This window comes from Lepisosteus platostomus, chromosome 15, assembly GCF_059453375.1.
Source record: "Lepisosteus platostomus isolate fLepPlt1 chromosome 15, fLepPlt1.hap1, whole genome shotgun sequence".
Classification (NCBI taxonomy): domain Eukaryota; kingdom Metazoa; phylum Chordata; class Actinopteri; order Semionotiformes; family Lepisosteidae; genus Lepisosteus; species Lepisosteus platostomus.
The window spans coordinates 25,062,658-25,085,013 of NC_142625.1; the positions used below are offsets into that span (position 1 = coordinate 25,062,658).

Genomic DNA, 22,356 nt, shown 5'->3' on the forward strand with positions numbered 1-22,356 from the left:
TGGACTTTATAACTTGACTTTATATATGGTTTATACACGCACAATTTCCAGACCACCCATTCCCATTGTCTGTCTTACATAGAAATACAGGGAAAATTGTATTGTTTTTTTCTGGTTTGGAACCTGACAGACGAAATGGATCTAAAAACACTTTTTTTTAAAAAGAAATGTTGGAACAGTGCGAACAAGCATTTAAGCCAAAAAAACAACGTGCAAGTTATAGACAGCATTGAAAACCCTCTCATTCAAAAAATCTGAAAACGCCAAAAACCATACACATACATAGTGTTCTAGAGGAGATCTGATTATACAGAACTCATATATAGTATATACACAATTGAACAGTACTCAATTCCTAGGTTGTCTACTTTTGAAATGTTGTTTAAAGTGCAAAAAAGCTTATTTATTCCTACGCTAAAAAATGCCGATCTCAAGATGGATGAGCTACGTCAGTTCAATACTGCGACCCCCTCCGATCCCCACCCTGCAGTAAAAAGAAAGATCATTGCACTTGAACATGAGAGGGGGCAGCAGCAAGCAGCATGTGGGGTAACACAGGACAGATGTTCACCTCAGCCGGGAAGAGGAGAGATGAGAGAGCTGTATGGAGATGTGACACAGGAGAACGACCTAAAACCTATGAGCACAGCCCCTTTAATGCACTGTGGTGAACCACTTGACGTGAGTTTTCAAGCACAAGTTCTATATCTATTTCACAGTGTGTAGACCTACACATGTACAGGAAGAAATAGGGGTTCATCCCACATGGGAAACAAAAAAATGTTTGTTGTTGAGCTTTCTTCAGGTCACCACATGAGCCCTTATATGCCCACATACATGGCTGTTTGTGAGGGTAATTCTTAATATTAAGCCATTATTAGCCTGTCATTACATCCACTATCCAGCATTCAAGGTATTCTATATTCAAACCACAGAAGAAAGGTTAGCCCACAAGAAAAACAGTAAGAAGTGCTTGGCCTTCTTCTGGCAGTTCTAATGCAAACCTCAGCTGTGCTAAAGAATTTATGTCTTTGCTGTATGTTGCTGTATTGATTTTGGGGCTCGTGTCTACCAGCTTTGTGGTTTCTCCCTCATTTGTTATTTTAAGCCAGTCCATCTAGATTTTTCCAGTAGCTATGGGACACAGCTTCAAGAGGGGTGGCAGTGAGGGCTGCAGGGGCCACGAACCAAGTCTCACCCTGCTGGAGAGAACATCCAGGACAACATGCAGATTTTTCTTTTCATGCCGCTTTCAGAACAGAAATGAAAACAGTCTGCAAGAAGAAGAGCTAGCCATGACGTCGATCGGTTTGAGAAACAACCTGAGGCTCGAGATCTCTGCCTGAAATCAGTGAAATCTTCTTCTGCCTTAAACACAAGGCCCTGGCTTTAGCCAAACAAGTGTATGCACTACAAAAGGCCTGGGAGCTTTTGTTTTTTGGCAACAGCGTACAAAGCTTGCATTGCCCCAAGATGAAAAGGGGAAGGTTAAACCTCAAGGAAGGGGACAACGCGATGTACCCGCTACAGAACCATGTGATGTGACGTGGAGAAAAGGGCAGGATGCATAGAAAACAAACCAGAAAAGATCGCAGGAGTATTTAACCACACGTGCACGAACAGACAGCTGCTGCGTGTAGGGTTTACTGGGGATCAGGAGAGAGCCCTGCGCCCGACACTGAAGGAGAGAACGAGAGAGAGGAGTAAACGCTTCGTGTGGTGGAATGCAGTCATTCTGCTGGAGTTCACTCTCCCTCCCACTCCTGGTCTGGGCCAGGCCACTCTCTTCTCTCTCTCTCCTCTCTCTCCAGCTCCCCCACCCCCGTCTAGCAGCCGAAGGTCTCCTGCGAGGCATACACCATGTAGAGGAAGCCATCCTCGTCCTTCTCCTGCTCGTAGATCTCCGCGATGGGCGTGGAGACGCTGACCATGCTGTGCTGGTTCACCAGGAGGAAGAAGGCCTGTGTGGGGTTGAGCTGGAGGCGGCGCCTGGAGGTCAGGAAAGACAGGAGGAGGGAAGAGGAGAAGAGACCTGACACAAACGCCACAGGAGACACAGCAGAGCTGAGGGACACGTCGCACCAGGAGTTTCCTTCTGCATACAGCTCTCCGCTATTTCTTTCACAGTATCTAGTTTAGATTGCTTACATAAGAAAATGAAATTGAGTTTAAATGGAATGCCTGGCAGACAGCTCGCAGACTTCCCTCTCCCAAAATTCAGAAACGGCGCCTATGGCTGAACTGGCTCATGGCTCAGCTGAATGAACTGCTCGTGAATAATCCAGCACAGGGACCAGGGTGCTGAAGGACCTTGTAGAGACCACCGGCGGTGAGGCCAGAACCATGGCCAAGCTTGCAGAGCTGTCACAGCAGCGACACCGCTGTGCGAAGCCCCTGCCAAGCACGCGCCAGCTGGGAGACTGCTGCCAGCACCCCGGAGGACGTTCACGGAGAGAGAGACTGGCGCCGCCGAGTGCCAAGGTCTTTTTCAAAACATGCGGTTCGACTGCCGCTGGGCTGCACGCTTTTCTTCTCCTGCCTTGTACCTCCTTCTTCATACTGCCGAAGCATTTCAAACACGGGCACAACCTCCCTTCTCTGAAAGCACAAACTTAAAGGTGTACTGGTCTCCAGTAAGTCATGGTACGTACACTCTGTGGAAGGCAGGGGGACAGCTTCTATAAATACTGAAGAGACAGGCTTTATTTTTAGGCAGAGTGCAGTTGAGTTCACCCTCTGCCGTTATCAGTGTGTCAGCCACTCTGGACAGGGGTGCAACAACGGACACTGTTAGGATTCTAGCAGAAGATGCACTGACACTCTTACAGATAAGTTGCGAGAGCTTTCCCACCTGATTTCTCAGCCTTCCTGACCAGAGGAAACACCGCCTGAACACAGACACAGAGTGGTCTTTTTAAAAGGGCCTCTGCTTGCTCTTCTGGGGCTCAACAGGCTGAGCCAGCACCAAGGTGCAAGGTTACAACAAACCACCTGAGGTTTAGTTTATTCCTTATCCTTGCTCCTTAGGCTACTGATCGAATAAAGTCAGCTGGATACGGGAGGACTGAAGTTAGGAGCCCCTGTGTGGAAGTAAGAGCTGACTGATCTTACCGGATGATCTTCACCAGCTCGCTCATATTGACATGATCGGGCACCAGGAATTTAGTTTTGTCCAAGACGGGCAACTGCTTCTCCCCCTTGTACCTCTCGATGATCACCTACAGGGCGACACGGAATAAACAGGTTTAAGGAATATACAATAATTCCTCAACACTACAGAGCACAACTGGTGGTGTCATTTCAATTGACCAGCCGCAAGGGAGAGTGTAGAATCGTGCTACTTCGGTGGATTAGCAATGTGTCGAAAGGAAAGCCTAACACTCCATCGAGATTGGTAGCTCGATTAAAATCTACTGCATTGCAACAGGCACAGGCCTTGGAAAGAGCTGGTGTCATTGATGAATACTTATTAGGATTGGTAAAATGAATTATGAAGCTAGCAATGAATAACTTTATTGCCTTGGACTCAGAACCACACTGTGCAGATATTACATCACCCTATTATCAGCAACACATTTGCTGCACTTCACCATCCACAACCCCTGTGCGTCTCAGACTGCTTTAATAAATGTCTTAGCTGCCGAAAAACACAGCTCCACTTAGTCTGGCAGCTTTTTTTTTTAAACTGCAGACAGATTGTGTGCTGAAGGAAGTGTGGTTGTGTGAGAAATCAGAGAACCAGGCCAGGCCACAGGACGGCAGCAAAGGACGTCCCAGCTGTGGACAGAGCGACCCCGGGTAACAAGGTCTGGCACATACCCCAGGGAATACTGCTGTGAGCTGTAAGTGAACACTGTGAGCATGTCTCATGGGATCTCATTAATCACAGCCACAGCTTGCAAAACAAAAACACTTCATGGACCACGCACGGCCTGTACACGATGAACAAATCAGCTTTTCCCTTAGCATGGTATAGGATTATCAAAGTGCTTTTTGTTCCTATCCAAGACAAGGTAAAGACTACATTACAACACAGGGGAAGATGCCGTTACAGCTTTGGGTGACTGAGAAGTGTCTCTTAGATTTTAGATGAAGTTTGTGACACTGGGAAGAGTGCTGATCGACTAAACTGCTCGGTCAATTCGTGATTTCCACCAGTTTCTACCTGCATTGTTTGTAACAATGCCTTTTGTTATTTTTTTCCCCTTTGAAATAAAAAATCAATGTTTGAGCTTTGACAGTACATACATCATTTACTAGAAGCTTCTAGAAAAATGTTTTTTTTTAAATATATATATACACAAATCTTTTAAATAGAATAATGTCTAAGTAAGGGAGCGAACTCTGAGAAGAAAAGCTTATGGCCTCAGTCCTCTAAAACACTCATGATGATCTAGCAGTATTAGAGCAACTAGATTTTAGAAGAGCCCATTTTAAAAAGCAGTGAGGTGTCTGAGGGGCTCTGAGTGTGGTTTGAGTGTCCTGTTAGTCTGAGCTGTTCTACGGAAGCAGAGTGAGAAAGCTGGGAGAGTCTGGGAAGACAGTGGCGCCACCCTGCCCCGGGGATGACCAGAAGATGTGGGAGGGGCGTGGAGCTGGTTTCCGTCTGTTTATCACTGTGTTTTACACCAGACTCTCTGGAGCTGGGAGGAGCCCAGGGGACAGGCTGCTCAATGCTAAGCACATCTCTTACAGAACCATTTCAGAGGTAATGCATTGGGATCAAAACTGTGGCAGCCCTGCTGTGGTCTTCACAACCACCAGAGCTTTTGTAGACCCACATTAGGGATCTAAGAGAATGGCAGTCCGGAACTCTTTAATCAGATTGCATGTGCTATATTATAGCTGCAGCAATTTAATGCTGTGAACCAGGATAATAGCACAGTAAATGCTGCAAAGTGCACAGTAAGGTACAGTGAAGCCACAGTAGGATTTAAAGGATTTAAACCAGGATTTAAAGCCCAAGCTGTGTCACGTAGATGAAGTCCAGCTCCAGGGAGGATTAATGTCATAATGTCACAGTAAAAACAGTCAAGTTTAAGTTATGCAATTACATGGTACAAGAGCAGTTTCGCAATCGCAAGAGAAACCTGCAAAACTAAATTGCAGATCTATTTTAGCAAACACTGGAGAGGGTGAAAAATACGTCTTGCACAATATTTAACCAGGGAAGCGCCACAGAGGGCAAGAGCTGTAGGGGAAAGAGCTGAAGAGCAGGTGAAATGACAACAAGCAGAATTCAACCCCATTTTGTCTCTGTACTTTTCTCACTTGTTTTGGGGGATGTGATCCTACAACTGGGATTTAAAGCCCAAGCTGTGTCACGTAGACGAAGTCCAGCTCCAGGGAGGAATAATGTCATAATTAAGAGGCCCACCATTCTCTGCACAGAGCAGCAAACTGGAGTCCCCTGCTGAGATGGGTTTGTAGCCTACTTCCTTTCTCCCCTCATTCGCTTCATGCCTTTGCTAAAACCGGTATTAGTGTTTACTGGAGACTTACATTAATCTTAGTAGCACTTGAAGTGCTGGATGCTGGCTGTATTAAAGTACTGTATCATAGGGAGACAGACACCCTGAACATAAATACGCACACACTGCCGTGTGTTCCTGTGATCTCTGTTTATTATTAAAACAATAATTCCTCACTAAAGAACTGAAGTTTTAGAACACAACTTTCTGAAACACTTCAGCACGTGAAGCAAACTGGAGTTTTGTGTACTTTAGACATGGAGGCATCATATGCTTCATTTAGATCTTACACGTTTGTGCTGGCTAGAAAATATCATTTTAAATTAATCTACACCTCTTCTGAACCAGTTATCACGCCTGAGGACTATGCTACTGCAGGCAAATCTGCGCACGGTAAATGTCGGCTGCATATCATTTAGTACAATGATAGAATTTAAATAGAATAATGTCCAAGCAAGGGAGCGAACTCTGAAAAGATTTCTGATTCAACGGTGTCTTAGTGCAGGAGTCAGTAATCTACAAGGATCGGGAAGCAGTGCCTTACCGGAATTTTGTTGGGATGCTGCTCTCGGATCTGCTGTACCTCTTTGCAGCGGTCGGCTGGAATACAACAGGAGATAGAAGGAATATCTGTGGAGGCCTCACATACAGTACATGACACATACAGTACTAATAAACATGGTGAGCAGTCCACATTGATAACTGAGGCTCAGGGAGGGTGATCAACTCATGTACTATATCTAATATATAATCTGTTTCAATATAGATAATCAGGTGGTTTAAAAATATATTAAACAAAAAGGAGATATTATTTCAAGTTCTCTTTCTCCCTTCAAAGGCCTGTATCTTATAACTTTTAGAACAGGTGAGGCAGGGTATAATCTAGAACAGCAGGCTAATGCGAAGCTGTTTCTCCTGTCCTAGTAACTCCCATTCTGCCAACTTTGGCTTTATTCCTGGGTGATCTGCTGTGATTGAAGCCCCACTACCTGGAGTGTTAACATGAAGCATCTTAACCCAGGAGTCCCAAATTCCTGGTGGGTCTGGTGTCTTTTGATTGTTCCAGACTGAGTGGTCAATTTGACAACTGACACCATTCTTTACAGTTAGACATATATACAATTCTTCTGCAAGTCTTTTGCAGTTGATAGTGTTCAACATTCACTTCATTCATTATACATTTACCACTGAAAGCCTGGTCAGATGTATTATAATTTTACACTTCAATAATTAGATTACCTATGTAAACAGAGCTCAAGTGGAAGACAGACCTGAAAACACCAGGCTCTCCAGGAACTGAGTCTGAGATTCCTGATCTACACCAACACACCTCTGTTGGTTAATGCCAGATATCACACAGGCTGTAAGCCAGTGGAAGAAATCCTGCAAATGTTCATGCACGAGCACAGGAATGAGCTTGTTGTGCAAGCAGGAGGGTAGAATTTCAGACACACACAGTGACGTTCTCCTCTGATGGCATGATTGAGTGCACCAGTCCGGAGTCATGTGCACTGTGTCTTAAGACTCACTTGCCTCTCAGTGAGTCTACTACTATACCTAGCGGCTTTGTCATGGAGCAGGGGGGTCCCACTCCTCATGAATCAAAAACAAGAGCAAGCCTCGTGCCCTGCATTAACTCTCTAGTGCCCTCTGCCCTCCACTGCCCGCTCCAGAGGCTGTAAGCGGTGTGGCTCTCTGGGCAACCCCTGACCGGTGCAAGCAGACGTTCCCCAGCTCTGGGACACAACACTGCGCAGTCACAACTGAAGCCCAAGCGTGTTTCAAAACGATATTCAGCTGGCACTGCCCGCTTGTCAGGGGGAAAGGAAAACAGGAAAAGCTAGTCAGAGGCAGAGCCAGAAAGCGTAAACAGGCATCGCACGCAGCAGGGGTATATTAGAGCAGCAATTCTCAGGACACAGTCACACAACAGCTGCCCGAGGGCTCTGCAGCTCTCTTCCCCGTTTTTGTCCTTCGTCCCCTCCCCCTCACAGCCTGGCCAATCACAGGTGTATCTGTGCCCTCTGGTTACCAAGACTGTCACGGCTGACTGTCATGGCCACCCCTCTACAAGGGGAATGTGACCTCCTCCCATCTGGGCACCTAGATTCAACAGGAAGTCATCTTTTATACTGACATTTATTAACCTTCTATGGTTAACTGAGATCTATATATATAAATTATAACTGACAGTATATTTTACTTTATTTATATTTTCTTTCTCATCATACATTTATGTATCTTATTTGTTCATGTTGTGTTTCATGTGTTATGTCTTTACATTCCCTCAAAGCACATTTCCCACCTGGGACAATAAAGTCAAGTAACAGTCAGCTGACCTGTGTTAGCTACCGAAACGAGTTCAGCCAGGCAGTCTCTACATGCCCACAGATCCTCCTGATCAGAGTACACAGCTGTACACAGACGTGGCTGACCTTTGACCGCGAACACTAACACTGACAGCACAAAAATAAGCAGTGGGCAAATGAGAAAAATCAATTTTCTGCTACATAAACAGCACCAGGACTGGTCTAGGCCAGAGTTCCCACTCCGAGACAAAGGAACCTGCTATTGCAGCTGAGCTCTCTGTTTAATTAGTCCTTAACGAGGAACCAACAACTTGCTTGGTTAGAACCTTTGAAAGCTTTTCTTCTACTCAGTAGGTGGAGAACAAATGACTTAAGAAAAAGCTGAAAGACAACCTCTAACTAAATATAATTAAAGAGCTCCAACGAAACCTATTAGGTTAGAACAGGCAGTCACCCTTAAAGATCAGCAAGGGGTCGGAGCGGAGAGTCCAGTCACACTGACTGAACTGCAGTTTTCCACCAGGAACAGGATAACCGGCAAAACTCCCCATTCTTTATTACAATACTCCAAGCAGTGACCTCCCCTTCATCTGTGGATCACATTATAGTACAGTCTGACCACGGGACTTCACTGTGCATAATGACAGCGAAGAGGAGCTACAAGCACAAAGCCCCCCGAGAGGGCAAACAGGGGTAACTAGGGGTCGACCCCCGAAATCCCAATTTCCAAGTTGGGATGTCTGCTAGGGTCACGTCCACCAGGGGCGCAAATTACATCCTGGTCCTGGAGTTCTGTTCCAGTCGAGCTCATGGTCCCAGAACTGAGCCCTTCACCGATGGTATCAACACGGTTCACTTGAATCTCTGGATTGTTCTTCGGCTCTTAAACACCATGCTGGAGGGTGCTTTCTGCCCACTGCATTTCATGAGTGGAATAAGACACCACCCTTCCGAGTGGAGAAGAAATACCACGCATTCCAGCCGGGAAACGAGTTGCTTCAACCAAGAACAGCTGGGCTAAAGAGCAGCAGGTGTGGTCTTCCCGTGCCAGGATCGTCAAGCCCTTCATTGTTCACACCCACCTGAGGCGGAGCCTGTACGAGTCTATTTAAAGTAAGGAGGAGGCTTTCCTCTCCTTTACCAATTAGTTCCGTGTTGCTCCGATACCGGCTGTCAGCTACAAGTCCCTAATCGACAGGACGCCTTAAGGTAGAGGATGGTTTCCACAGCTTCTAAATGAAAACCTGTAAATTTAACCGAAGTTGTGTGCTAAATGAAATAGAATGCTTAATTATCCCTCAGCACTGTTGGATTATACCGTTATAAGAAAAAAAATATTGACCCGTTTTTCTATTTGGAGGATTTCCTAAGCCTATTGCTCTTATTTTGCCCTTACCCATACTGCAATTTTTTCTGTCAAGCCCTGCATCCTCTTCATATGCACGGGTTCTTTGCAAGACATCCGTAATGAGGATCACCCGTAAACATTCTTGACCTGGGGTCAGCTGGCATTCGGAATCCAGCACGCACCGTCCCAAAGATGTTTACTGTAGTAAAAGTCCAAGCTTCGCGGAGGTGAGGGGGTGTGGTCCTGCCTGAAGACGGAGCCCGCCCGCCCCGGAGCTCCGCCCCCATCGCGCCGGAAACACGCGGGGCCGTCGGGTCGCCTTGAGACCTTCCTGTTGGGAGATTTCTGCAGACGAGCAGCTTTTCGTCTGGAAGCACATTGACGATCTCTCCGAGACGGGTAACATCCCGCGTTAACCTGCGTGGCTGCGCGGTACGGCGCTGTTTTTGGAGGTGCGCATTTTCACACAAGCCTGGCTTGATTCATTTTTAAGTGAAAAGGCGGGGGGATACTCGCGGTAAGGCGTGCACGCTGAAGGCGGCACAGGTTGTCGAACTGTTAAAGACACCTGTTGAATACTCTTAAGATGCGACATAACCGGGATTGCAGGTCAATATCCGCTTATTAGAAAATCCTGATTTATGAAATCAAGTCCGTAAAACTGAATCGCTTTTAACGTCCTAACAAGAATGGTGAAAACGTTCTTTGGGTTAATCTGATGTATGGTATGTCATATACGTAATACATTCCGATATAGAGAATGATTCCATTTTATGCAATTTGCTGTTCTTTTGCCACCATGTATCCGATCTGTATCTCATACGCGGACCCCTATTAAACAGTGAATTACATGTAACTTCACTGTACCTCCCCATCTTCCCCACCGTGGGGTGCCGACCCCACTCCCGAAACCGGGTGCCCGTGACGCCAAGCACACTGTGACTTCGGACCACCCTGTGGCAGCGATACTACATCATACAATTCTTTCGTGAAGAACCTGACATCAAAACCTGGTGCTGTTGGCCGCGTTATCCGAAGTGGTCTCGCACAGAGCGAGGTCCTGCAGTGCACCCAGAAATCTGGTGTAATAATGGGACTTTAAAATCCTCCGTCCCTTAACACCAGAGCCCATAACTGAGGTTTGGTACGGATGCCAACTTGTTCGGTCCTGCCGGTATTCAACTAACGGATTCAAGAGCGGCGATGTTAACGCACGGCCTTCCGGATCGCTCCGCGTTTTTAATAAACTACACGGACGCGAGAAAAAAAAAAACCTTTCAACACGCTCACGCCCGCTTCACGTACACGGCAGAAAAACAACCCACCCAGGTCGGGCACAACAGAAGTGCCCGACAGGCCGTCTTTAAGACGAGGTTTCTAGATTGTTGTTTTTTTTGTTTGGTAAACAAAAGACTGAGCGACACGACATCTGGTAATCAATGATAGTGGTGGTGGGGAATACATTGTCCTAATTTGCAAAGAAACTGTTTATGACTTACCAAACGTCCTCCTTTGTTTGAAAGGTCTGTCGGAAGGCATTATTGTGAGGGATCAGTCCGGTTTAACGTCCGTCTCAAGCACAGATGACTGGACAACCTGGGGCTCGGATCTCTGTCTGCCCAGCTCGCTTTTGTGACAGTGTAGCGAGCCGAGCAGTATGACGTCAGCCGGAGACTTTTAAAGGGGAAGGAGCCGTGTTGTGGAGAGGGTGGAGGAGTGTTTAGCCGACAGAATCGGCTCGACGTGTTTCATGAATCCCTTTCATCCATTTTAGATGCTCTCGTAGTACTTAATCATTTAATGGGGTTGGAGACACAAATTTAAAAGGCAACAATAAGACCCGCAATGGTGCCCCTTACTGATAACACTGCCCATGTTTGGTTTTTCCCCCCAATTTATTGGAGTGTGACATGTTTAAACTTGACCTTTAGAGACGGGGTAGGTGGGAGTGTCGGACTAACTGATTGATTCATCCAGGGTATAGGCCTTGACCACGTGACCTCTTTCAATAAACACCTCGATAAAATCCCAGGATCCATTAACTACTAACTAGCAAAGAAGCTGTATGGCCTCCTGGTAAATTACCTTTTAGATATTCAAAACAAAAAATTGAGGTCATTACTTTTATGCATTAAGGAGGCTTTTATTTGTTTTTAGTAGTTTTGTGTTGCAATTAAAATGTACACTTCTACTGGACATGTAGGCAAAGGAAAGCTGGTGGGGGGGGGGGTACTGTAGGATCCCTCACTGGGTGTTTCTGATACAATCCTGGCTGTGAAAACTGAATCATTATTTCTGCTTGACATGCATTAAGTGTTGTGTGTAATCCAGAGGGCTGTGCTGATCAGTCTAATTCAGTGCAGAGAGTGCATGTACATACCAGGCCATTACAGGGCAGGCAGAAAAACATTCACACTAGCAGCAGGTTTCTGGGCTGTGGGAGGAAACCCAAGCAAACATACAGACTCTTTGCACATATTGCCACCATGAGAAGTTTATTAGATGCTTTTAAATTGACACATGACTTTCTTAAATATATAGTATGGAACAAGTTCTGTAAAGGAAAAGGGTGCTTCATGGTCCAAAACACAGTAGGGGCAAGAGCCAAGATGAGTCTTTTCTGCACTCATCCAGTGGGTGGCTGTCTTTAGTCAGCTGAAGAAATCAAGAGATTTTAAACGGCCTTACATCGGAGGAAAAGCACTGTACACGTAGTGGAATCTACTCTTCCCAAAAGCCACAGTAAAAACCGTGTTGAGCTGCAGATGCCTTTTAAGCTCACAGGTGCAGGAAATGAATGGAAACAAATACAAATCAAATTCAAACACCCTCTGCAAGCCAGCTCCCTTTGGGGAAAACCACAGCTTTCCAACCCCTCAAGTTTTATTAAACTAAAAGATTGTTTAAATGTAAATAAGAACAAGTTCTACATTGATAACGTCTTTGAAAATATAGTGACCAGTTTTTGAGCAGGACAGTGCAGGATGCTTAATCATTAATGCTGCAGGCCTTCATGGAAGCAGTCCGGAATTAAACACAGGATCACACTGGACCTGGTCAGTCTTCACCCCTGCACTTCAGTGATTTTGTTTCCAACTCTTTAAAGCAGCAGCAGTTCCTAGCCTGTGCTTTCTGCTGCATGTGCATGGAGAATACATTCTCTTTCATTGTATAGTTATGATGTATAGCTTGGGAACCAGAGGAATGGAGCTGCAGTAAAGGTTTACTTCTTATTGCACTGAATTACACTCTTTGCACAAAATGAATACTTGTGATGAAACTAATTTATGCTTTTTTCTCCAAGATAAACCTAGAACAATTTATCCGACACTGGCACAGTTCTCGACATACACCATTTGGCCTTGTAAATAAAAAAAAATAACTTAATAAAAGGAATAGGTCTTCTTATTCTGTAGGATTCTGGACGACAATGAGGAAGTATTCTTTATCTGTCAAAAGGAAAAAACAAAGATTATCATTTTACTGAACATTGCAAAACAAGCTTAAAATATTATTGCCTTAAAGCACTCCCAATGACCCCCTGCATGACATAAGGGCGGAGCGGTGGCTCTGTGGCTAAGGATCTGCGCCTGTGACTGGAAGGTTGCCGGTTCAAATCCCGCGGCCGGCAGAGGAATCCTACTCCGTTGGGCCCATGAGCAAGGCCCTTAACCCTAACTGCTCCAGAGGCGCCGTACAATGGCAGACCCTGCGCTCTGACCCCAAGCTTCTCTCCCTGTCTGTGTTTCCATTGAGAAAAAGCTGGGGTATGTGAAAAGACACATTCCTAATGCAAGAAATTGTAAACATTAAACATGAAACATTAAAAAAAACATTAAAAAAAAAGTTGGGTTTCGTTTTAAACTATTTCTAATGTCCAGTCTGTTTCTGCTCATTTTGCTGCTTTTCTGTTTGCACAGAGAGTGAGGACCTGCCTACCTGCCAGAGCTGAAACCTCTGTGAGAATCACCTGGGAGGTCACAGGGCTCTCCTGCCTGAATAAGGCCCTCTGTATCCTGGCCACGCTCTGCCTGCGTGCAGCTGGCCCTCGTCCGGCTCGGACAAGGGGCTCGATCTGCACTCTGGGTGAGAGAGCCCTCAGGCTGAGCTACGCTAATACCTGTCTGCTGCTCCTGCTCGCACCCCCACAGTGGTCAGTGAGCAGGACGCTGGGCGAGGAATTTTACACATCAGCGTGCGTGGAGCATAGAAACACAAAAAACAGCTACTAACATAATGCAGTGAAGATTTATTTTTTCTGTTATTCCCTTCCTGTATCGTGATCCAACTGGCCACTAAACCCCACACAATTACAGGGTGCTTGTAGGGGGGGCCGATGAGCCCAGCTCCCTAGTTTTATAAATCTTAACGAAGGCATGCACTGTATATAACTCCACATACTGCTGCACACGTCACTCAGCTCTTAAAATCAATCTAGCAAAACAGATGCAAACAGCGATTGGACTAATAAATGTTTGTTTTTAAATGCTTTTGATCTGGTTACCTGGGGCGACCATGATTTCGTTTTTCTTGGAGCGGAGCCGGAGGAAGGTGAGGTCATTCTGGGGGTCGATGTCCCGCACGGTGCTCCGCGCTTTCATCACCAGCTGGTGGATGAGCCCCGAGTACTGCACGGTGGTGGAGTTGTCCAGCGTGGACTTGATGGGGATCCCTACCAGCAGGGGCAAGAGGGAGTGAGGTGGGGGGATGCATGGCGCACGCCTTTCAAGTCCACCCATCTTCTAAGCTCTTTGTCCAGTTCAGGGCTGCAGGGGAGCTGGAGCCTATCGCAGCAAGCAAGGGGTGCAAGGCAGGGTACACCCTGGGTGGGACGTCAGTCCATCACAGGGTGCCCACACTCGCACCAGGGCCAGTTTTTCCAGAAGCCAATTAACCTGCCAGGATGTTTTTGGACTGTGGGAGTATACTGGGGGGAAAACCCCTGTGAACACGTAGGATATCAAACTTGGTCAGAAACCCACTGGGCACGTTTTGTGGCCCGCGTTTAAGAATAGTAAAAGCCTCCCCTGAAGCCCTAGCGTTCTCGGGCTCTGCCTCAGCCTGCAGGGACACGGGTGCGAGAGATGTGATGCTGAACGGCTCTCCAGGGGGGCCTGTCTGCCAGCCTCCACCCTCTCCAGGGCTCACGGCCCTAAAAACAACTGGCGATTCCCACTTGAGCAAGTAAAGAAAACAGACCCTTTTCTAAGTGCTTTCCGAAGTGTGGGGAGCTGAAGCCTATCCCAGCAGTGGCCACGAGGCAGGGTACACCCTGGACAGGACTCCAGTCCATCGTAGGGCAGACACACTCAAGCCAGGGCCAGTTTTCCCAGAAGCTAGTGAACATACGAGCATGTGGACTCGCCCAGAGGAAACCCACGCAAACATGGGGAGAACATACAAACTCCACACAGACAGCACCCCAGGTCTGGAACCAAGCCCAGGACTCCGCCACCGCGAGGCAGCAATGCTGACCACTATGATACCTGTGCAGGTGGGCACACATACCTTCTGCATTAACGATGATGATCCCCTGGACACCCTTCTGACTTTGAATCCTCTTCAAGGTTTCCTCCACTTCAGCCTGCAAGACACGCCCGTGATCAGTAACGACCGTCACATCAAACACCGTGAGCAGCAGCTTATCTAGTCTGAGGCAGGGTTGCCAACGCAGGAGAAACAGACGCTGTAAGCTTGCAGTGCATCTTCAAAGCAGGCCAGGGGTCTTACACTGACCTGCCCACCTACTGAAACACAGGAATAGTTTTACACGGTCACAGAAGCTCCCGAGAAGAAAAGGGTCCAGATCGGCCAAGCTTCAGCCTAACCGTACAGTTCAACAAAGGCAACTGATTTGAACGAGCTACACTGTTCGAGGTAGTGCTGTCACACCTCACACCACGGCACCGCTACGCTGTCCAAGCAAACGTACAGTACTCCTACTCCTACTCATTTAAGCGGAATTTCTATAATTTGACATTCATATAATCAGTTCAGTGAACTGAAACAGTTAAACGCAGCTTATCCGTGCCCTGTCAACGCAGAACACAGTTAAGTTACCAGGTACAAAAAGACCAACGCCCCACTGTGCCATGAAATCCCAAATACAAAAACATTCGCCGTTCGCTGATCAGGCAATGCACTCAGCTCTAAATATTGGCAGAAAACATGCTGATAGAACGATTTAACTTGTATAGAATCACCATTTTGGAACTGGACTGCTGTTGTTATTCCAATCCGCGATGCGGCTTCCTAGCAGCAGCGAAACACACAACACAGGCAACCGGACATGCGCAACCCCGGAACTGACGTCATAACGGATGGGCTGACTTGATGCTACATATCGCGATATTTTCGCTTCCTGCCCAAGTTGGATAAAAGGGGACGTCAGCTGGCCTGTTCCTCCTGCCAACCCCGAACTAGCCACAAGGGGGAGACATAGTGTTGCGGATAATATTTCACGGTAGACTGTACGCAAAGGACCAATTCGCGTAGAACAGACACTTTATTATGTCTGTATTAACATAGACTACTGGCATCGTATTTAAACCGAAGCGTTTACTCAGTTATGCCATGGAGATATGGTCTCACAACAGGATGTACAGATTCACTATTAGCACCCAAGCAGAAAGTAATCAGAAACAGTGTTTGGCCTTATCGTAGATGCAAGAGAGGAATTCATAGAAAAAAATACGTTGTGGTTTCTGGTTGTCAACAGCAACACCAAGCTTTCTGCATTCTAGATACCATCAAACCAGGTTACTACTACGTTGAGGTGATGCTCTTTTTTCCAAGAGAAGATATCAATACAAAATAATATTATCCCCACAGGTTTATTGGACTACCCTACACCTTCACTATGCGCTCAGATATTGGGAAAGCCTGTGTTTCGTAACGGGAGCTCTGGCGCTCTGGTTGGTTGCAAAAAGAAGATTTTGTTGGACCTGAAGAGCTACATTATTTTTCAGTAATGGCCTGAATCCAGCTGTTCTCTGCAGAGCAGGCCATCTGGCAGAGAGGTACGCCCCACTGGCAGGCAGACAGGAAATGGGGAGATTAAATTAATTTTGTGTCTCTGCTCCTGAGAGGGAACAGAGCTACCAGGACTGACCCTGCGCCTCAAGGGAGAGCCCGTGGCGTGGTGTCCTCGCAGACACCAGAGTTCAACCATAACAAACTGGCCATGCAGATACACTCTTGCAAGGAGATGTTCTTTTAGGGTGAGGCCTTTATGGAGAAACAAAGTGACCTTTTGAGCAGCCATTGAAATACTGAAATCACTGAGCAGTTCAACTCCTTGGTCTTACCGTTCATGCATCTGTGTGAAGTTCTTATTACATTATTGTCAGCTGAAGCAGAGAACTGGAGAAAATATGTTTCACGTTTTCAGAAATATAATTTACCAAACATGAAAGCGTTTTTAAACAGACTCAAACGACACAGCGGTTTGTTTGACAGTGATTTCTGCAGAATAAAGTTCTAGTGCTGAAAACATGTATGAAAAGTACATTCTGTCCAAACTAAACTGAGTAAGCCGGTGTATTTTCTTTCAATACAGGTTAGGACTGGGGTGAATACTTTGGGGCCAAGCATTCTTGACATTGCTGAAGCACAGGGTTTTAATAACAGCTGCAGCCCATTAAGAAACTCACAGAGACGTGACAATGGGGCAAAGAGAGGTTTACTAAAAGCCATGTGCTCTGTCAATGAGCAAGCAGCCCTTGAGTTGTACCCACAGTGCTAATGAGGGTCAGCCCATTGTTAGGGCAGGCAGGGTACAGTCTTGTGAACGGACTGTACCACTATTGAGTCACCGGGGGGGTTCAGAACTGAGCTACTGGATTATTGGCATAGAGGTGCTCTAGAGGAAAAAAACAAGTCATGTGCATTGTTGTAGGTCAGGGTTAGAATGTAAGCAATGATAAGAGCAGGCCATTAAAGCCATCACGGGTGGCTTGTGTAAGATTCCAGCGTGTTGTATCTCTCAGTATGGGGCTGGATATTTTCTGTGCATTGCCTATCTGAAACAGTATACTAATATACTAATAAAAGGCAACATAATAACTCTTACTTTGCCATTTGTACTCCCACTTTCTACCTGATGAGTGTGGTTGCATGTGGAGTGCTGAGCAGAGCGGTTTCCAAGTCAGAATGCGTACATGGGGAAATACCCTGATCTGCTGGGGAGGAGGAGGTGCCGGAAAATATTTGTGCCTGTGGAGTGTCAGACGACAGCGAGCAGACGAGAGCTGGAGTCTGTCAGCCTGGCCTGGACAGCTGTCTCTGCTCCTATTACAGCCCTGCCTGCTATCTCTCCCTGAGGAATTTATTGCTTGGCAAGAACTCTGGGGATTAGAAAAAGTTACAGCTGCACAAAGCACATTCTTAATAGCTTCTTCTCACCAGGAGACCACTGTTGTCCGGGTACTGTCTATTTTGCATTTCTAGCCCTGTGTGGGAGGCCTGTTCATGAAGGTGGAGAGGTCCTCTACTGCTAGACAGCAAGGTCACTAGCTACACGTTCCCCTGGCCAGCTGGGAACACACACAGGGATTTGGGTTTCAGTAGAACTTTGCTTATTGATTTTTTTCTTGCATGCAAAAAGGATGAGCAGACAAAAACAACTGAAGAAAACATGTAAAGAGAAAAGACAAAAATACAAAAGGGCAGATGCAGAAAAGGTACAGATGGAAAAGACTTACCCAAATTTCCATTGATCTGTTAAAGCCATAACAAAGACCAGTCAAGTGACTCAGACTCCAGAGTGCAGGGGCTCTTATACTGAACAGGTCTTTGTACACTCATTCCTTCTGAAGTCCACCCTCCAAGTTCTGTCACAGCTCAGTGACAGACAGGTGTCAGTCAGAGTAGATTGACTCACAGCTCCACTGTGGTGTGTGGGACTCATCCACCACTGGGATTCAGGTGCCTCTCAGCCCCACCAACAGTGGAGCAGTCTGCCACACCTAAAGACCAGCCCAGCGTCTCAGAAGATGCCCATCTGGGCAACGTATAATAGCCATTCTGCACCAGCAGACCCACCTTGGAGACGCACAGTGATAGTTCTGCACCAGCAGCCCCACCTGGGAGACGCACAGTGATCGTTCTGCACCAGCAGCCCCACCTAAGAGACGCACAGTGATCGTTCTGCACCAGCGGCCCCACCTGGGAGACACACAGTGATCTTTCTGCACCAGCAACCCCAAGACAAAGCGAATCAGGGGGAGGAGTGAGAAATGACTGCACCAGTCGAATTAAGGGGGAGCTTTAGGGAAGCCAATTTACTCAGGATATCGGGGTTAACACCCCTAATTCTTAGGAACACCCCCAGAGGACTCTCAATGACCAAGTAGTCAGGACCTCAGGGTTAGTAACCCTGGTTTCACGAACTCTGGAGATCGAACATAACCTTTCTGAAATTTAGCACAAATCTAAATTGCAGTATTTGTTCTTGATGAATCATTAGCTCAATGCTAGAATTGTTCTGGTCAGACTGGAACTTGATTCATTTCAATCTCATTGATCCTGTCCTCTACTCACTATAGTCTTATTTCCTCATCAGAAAATAACCAAACACAAATTTCTTTGTTATTTCTATTTACTTTCTATTTATTTCTTTGAGTTCTATTTACTTGCCTGTTTTTTTTTTAAAGAGAGACCCATGATTTTCCCAGAGGCTTACTGTAGCTGTTTTGAAATCCTTATCCTCTTTAGGAACCAAAACTACATCCTTTGTGCCAGAACTTCCTGAACTTTAGCACACGTCTTTTCTTCACAATGTTTTCTTTCCCTCTCAACACCGGATATCTCATTTCTCGTAATCTTCACACTGCACTACAACAATAACTCATTGGTAGAATTAATAAACTGTTAGAAAACTGTATATAGAGTATATGTAGATACAGTGTGTGTGTGCTCTTTATCCCATCCAGGGTGAACCCTGCCTTATGCCTGCTGTTTACCAGGATAGGCTCCAGCTCTCCCGCAGACCCAAATTGGATAAAGTGGTTAGGAAACGGATGGATAAAACAATTTTCTTTATTTTTATCAGTGTTGGATGAATCCTCACCTGTTCAATTGCGGAACATCACTCTGTCCTCTTTCTACTGTTGTTTTACCTGTCTCTGCTGCTACACCAGCAGTCCATGGAGTTCACACAGCACCCAGAGGTGTTCAGCTTAAAGAAGTTCGGTTGCGTGTATTTGGGTGAAAGCACTCTGGCGTTTTTTCCAACTTCAGACTCCAAACGTTGACTTTGCTCAGCTGATTCACCTGTCTGAACATTAATTCAGCTTCCTGTGGACTGAACCTGTTGATCTTGGGGTCACTGACTCATATTGTACTGCATGCATCACTACATCATGGGGGACTGACGCCAGCGTGACCCTGAGATTTACCCAGGTGTCCACAGAGGCTCGTTGGCATCAGCTGGCACAGCCAGGCTTGCCCGTTCTCCACGAAGTCACCCAGTTCTCCTGGGAGCCTAGGCTGCGATTTTAGTCAGCTAGAGGTGGGATTCAAACCTGTGCTCCCGGAAGCATTTGTGTTTACAAGACAGCGGTTTAACCCAGTGAGCTAACTTGGGCCAGAAGCCTGGACTGCAGTTCTGTGGTATCAACCACAAGACTGGCAGTCTAGTTTCAATTCTCCAGCTCTCCCCCGTCAGAATCATGTACTCCTAGTCCTGTGAAGATCACGGCTTTTAAAATACTTAGCATTTCATTTGATTTGCTAGGGATTAAAATAATACAAGTGCTAAGCATGGCAGACCGATGTGTTGGAGTGGCCTGTCTAGAAGCCGGGCCTGGACGGGCAGGGGTGGGGTTCACAGGGAGGCTCGGGGGATTGTGGGTAGGGAGACCCCTGATCAGCAAGCCTCTCTTACAGGAGAAATGAAAGACACGAAACCCAGGTGTCCTGGCTCTCTCCTGAACCCCTAATTCCTTCTTTTTGATGCCAAATCGGGTGGGTGGAACTAAAAAAAAACAGGAAATTCTCTTTTTTATTTTTATTAAATAAAGCCTTGGAGGATTTGTCAGCTGTTTTGGGTGGATGAAGGCAGGCAAGAGGGAGCCTGAGTCTTGTAAGCACATACAGTCACCTCTGTGATGAGGAAGAGGCAGCTGAATGGAAGACTCATTCCGTGACTCACAGGAGCTCCGGAATCACACCCAGAGCCAGACATGGCCAAACTTGTGCCAGTAGAAACCCCCACCCCACCTCCCGTTTCATTCCCACCTACTTTTAAGCTGCAGTTGTGCCAACAGTTCTCTTGGAAATCCGAGCAAATCCTTCTCTCCTGCGTACTGGCAGCCAGGTCAGCAGGCAGACTGTGTGTCTGCAGCAGTATCAGGATGCCTGGTGATGTGTCAGCCCCAAGGTGGCACAGTCATAACAAACAACCAAAAGACTGGAGCAGTGACTCAGTGGGCTTGGGACACATTTCAAACCCCAGAGTGTTATGTCACCTCAACAGGCTTGTGTACATAACTAGCCTTTTTGCACTCATTCCTATCCATTTTCTAACTGCTTTATCCCATACAGGGTCATGAGCTGGAGCCTGTCACACCCAGCAAGCCATGGGTGCAAGGTGCGATACTCCCTGGGCAGGACAGCAGTCCACTGCAGGACACACACACACACCCTGGACAGGACACCAGTCCCTCACAGGAGACAGACAGACAGACAGACAGACAGACAGACAGACAGACAGACAGACAGACAGACAGACAGACAGACAGACAGACAGACAGACAGACAGACAGACAGACAGACAGAAATTGGAAATTCTAAACCCACAGCAACAGCCTCACACCCCTTGAGATCTCCCTTCAGAGCCCAGCCCAGGCCCAGGCCCAGCCCTGCTCAGCCACAGCGAAACAGACTGAAAGAGCATCGTAGGGAATTCTGTTTCCAATTTATCCTGGGTTGATTCCAAGTTTTATTTTCTTTAGGCAGCTCACTGGTTTTCTTAAACACTTTGCGATTAATACATGCGTAAGTTAAAAGGATACAGCTGTTATAACAGAGGCTGTCCCACAATGTGGAAGTTGGAGAGTTAGTATACTTCCCAGGTATGGGATCCCTGTCACACATTTCCATAACACAAACGTTTCCTGTCTCCACCTCTGCTTTGAGCAGCTAACAGACAAAAACATAGCTGCCACTGAGTGCCCAAGGTTCTCTGGATATTGTCTTTGCAGCTCAATTTTTCTAACCTCTTTGTCTGTGAGGAAGCAGAAAGGAAACTTAAAAATACCCAAAGTACTGCCAGCTTCAGCTGAACATCTGTTTCTTTTTCATCACAGTTTTTATCACCGCTGACACCCCTACACAGAGCCTCAGAGCCAGCGCTCAGTACTAAAACTCACAGAATGTTTCTCCAGATAAACAGATGCAACGTTTTTTTTTTCAGATACTGAACCAGAAATCCCCTACAAAACGTGAGGAAATAAGATACAATTACAGTCATGAAACAACAGAAAAAGACAGAAGTACTTCAGCAGTAAATAGTCTCTTCAAACTAAGGCCCATTTTATGCTCCACCTCTCTGAGAAAGGAGAAAAAAACCCTCCTCACGTCATAATTTAAACCATCTTGTGCAGATTATGTTCAGTCTTAGCATAGCGAGCACAATAGCTGAGCTGAGGGAGTGTGCTCTGGTTGAGCTGTAAGAAATGAGTTTTGACTCTCGTCTACAAGGTAGGTTCATGGGTTTTTTTTTACATTTGCTTCTCTCATTTCCTCCTCTCTCTGTTGGGGTTTTGGCCCACAGTTCAGCCCTCTCTTTCTCTGAGCTGCGGCTGAGCCCGGATCAAAGATTTCCCCCCACACACACCTTCTCAACTGGGTTTTTAAGCAACTGACTTTGTCGTTTTCTCTCTTTCTCTCATTCTCGCGTCGTTCACAAGCTGCTGCTTTAAAAGAAAAAAAAAACGGAAGTTTTACTTCTAGAACCGCAAGCTGCCTCAGTGATGATGTGGGCCCTGCTTAATTTACTTTTAGCGTTATTTCATTTGGGAGGCTGAAAGCTTTTGGAGTCTGTCCAACTCAAAACCTTTAATAGTTGGGCTCTAGGAGGTAAGCCAACACAACAGAATCAAGCGCTCCTGAACAGAGTATACAGTATGTACAGCAGATATGTGCACAGCAGGACATGATACACATGCCATGATTTATTCTTTGAAGCAAGAGTCCCTGGAGCCTTGCAGAGTTTTGCAGAAGCTAC

At 46.4% G+C, this 22,356-nt stretch overlaps 3 protein-coding genes and 1 long non-coding RNA gene across 7 annotated transcripts in view; 2 read left to right on the forward strand and 2 right to left on the reverse strand.

Annotated features, from left to right (window-relative positions):
• map1lc3a (microtubule-associated protein 1 light chain 3 alpha) lies at positions 1 to 10,789 on the reverse strand. Of its 2 annotated transcripts, none has more exons than XM_088607492.1 (4): positions 10,628 to 10,789; positions 6,016 to 6,071; positions 3,112 to 3,218; positions 1 to 1,989 (listed from the first exon to the last, which is right to left on the reverse strand). In XM_088607492.1, the coding sequence occupies exons 1-4, from the start codon at positions 10,665 to 10,667 to the stop codon at positions 1,827 to 1,829; spliced, it is 366 nt and encodes a 121-aa protein (XP_088463618.1). In that variant the 5' UTR covers positions 10,668 to 10,789; the 3' UTR covers positions 1 to 1,826. The 2 variants fall into 2 exon arrangements, with proteins under 2 accessions (XP_088463618.1, XP_088463619.1); XM_088607493.1 differs by lacking the exon at positions 10,628 to 10,789 and adding an exon at positions 9,177 to 9,201.
• LOC148648344 (uncharacterized) lies at positions 8,226 to 12,510 on the forward strand. The gene is made up of 2 exons (XR_015926633.1): positions 8,226 to 8,989; positions 9,202 to 12,510. It is a non-coding gene; the product is annotated as an uncharacterized LOC148648344 (long non-coding RNA).
• Positions 11,605 to 22,356, reverse strand: part of dynlrb1 (dynein, light chain, roadblock-type 1) — a 16,382-nt gene continuing 5,630 nt past the window's right edge. The window contains exons 1-4 of one of the 2 annotated variants that reach the window (XM_088607494.1): positions 15,332 to 15,482; positions 14,637 to 14,712; positions 13,633 to 13,800; positions 11,605 to 12,577 (exon numbers count right to left, since the gene is read on the reverse strand). In XM_088607494.1, coding sequence (XP_088463620.1) covers positions 12,534 to 12,577; positions 13,633 to 13,800; positions 14,637 to 14,712; positions 15,332 to 15,334 — 291 coding nt within the window. In that variant the 5' untranslated portion in view covers positions 15,335 to 15,482 and the 3' untranslated portion in view covers positions 11,605 to 12,533. Of the gene's footprint in view, positions 12,578 to 13,632; positions 13,801 to 14,636; positions 14,713 to 15,331; positions 15,483 to 22,356 lie in introns of those variants that run through there. The other variant, XM_088607495.1, reaches the window with a different exon arrangement.
• st3gal8 (ST3 beta-galactoside alpha-2,3-sialyltransferase 8) overlaps positions 21,585 to 22,356 on the forward strand; it is a 19,836-nt gene continuing 19,064 nt past the window's right edge. For both annotated transcript variants that reach the window (XM_088607488.1, XM_088607489.1), the window contains exon 1: positions 21,585 to 21,830. The gene's annotated coding sequence lies outside the window, so the exon portion shown is untranslated. The remainder of the gene's footprint in view (positions 21,831 to 22,356) is intronic.

Coding starts and splice junctions, on each gene's coding strand:
- map1lc3a (XM_088607492.1), bottom strand. CDS start 10,667: ATGCCTTCCGACAGACCTTTCAAACAAAGGAGGACGTTTG. Junction 6,072..10,627: donor CAAACAAAGGAGGACGTTTG/GTAAGTCATAAA, acceptor GTTGTATTCCAG/CCGACCGCTGCAAAGAGGTA. Junction 1,990..3,111: donor GAGCTGGTGAAGATCATCCG/GTAAGATCAGTC, acceptor CCTGACCTCCAG/GCGCCGCCTCCAGCTCAACC.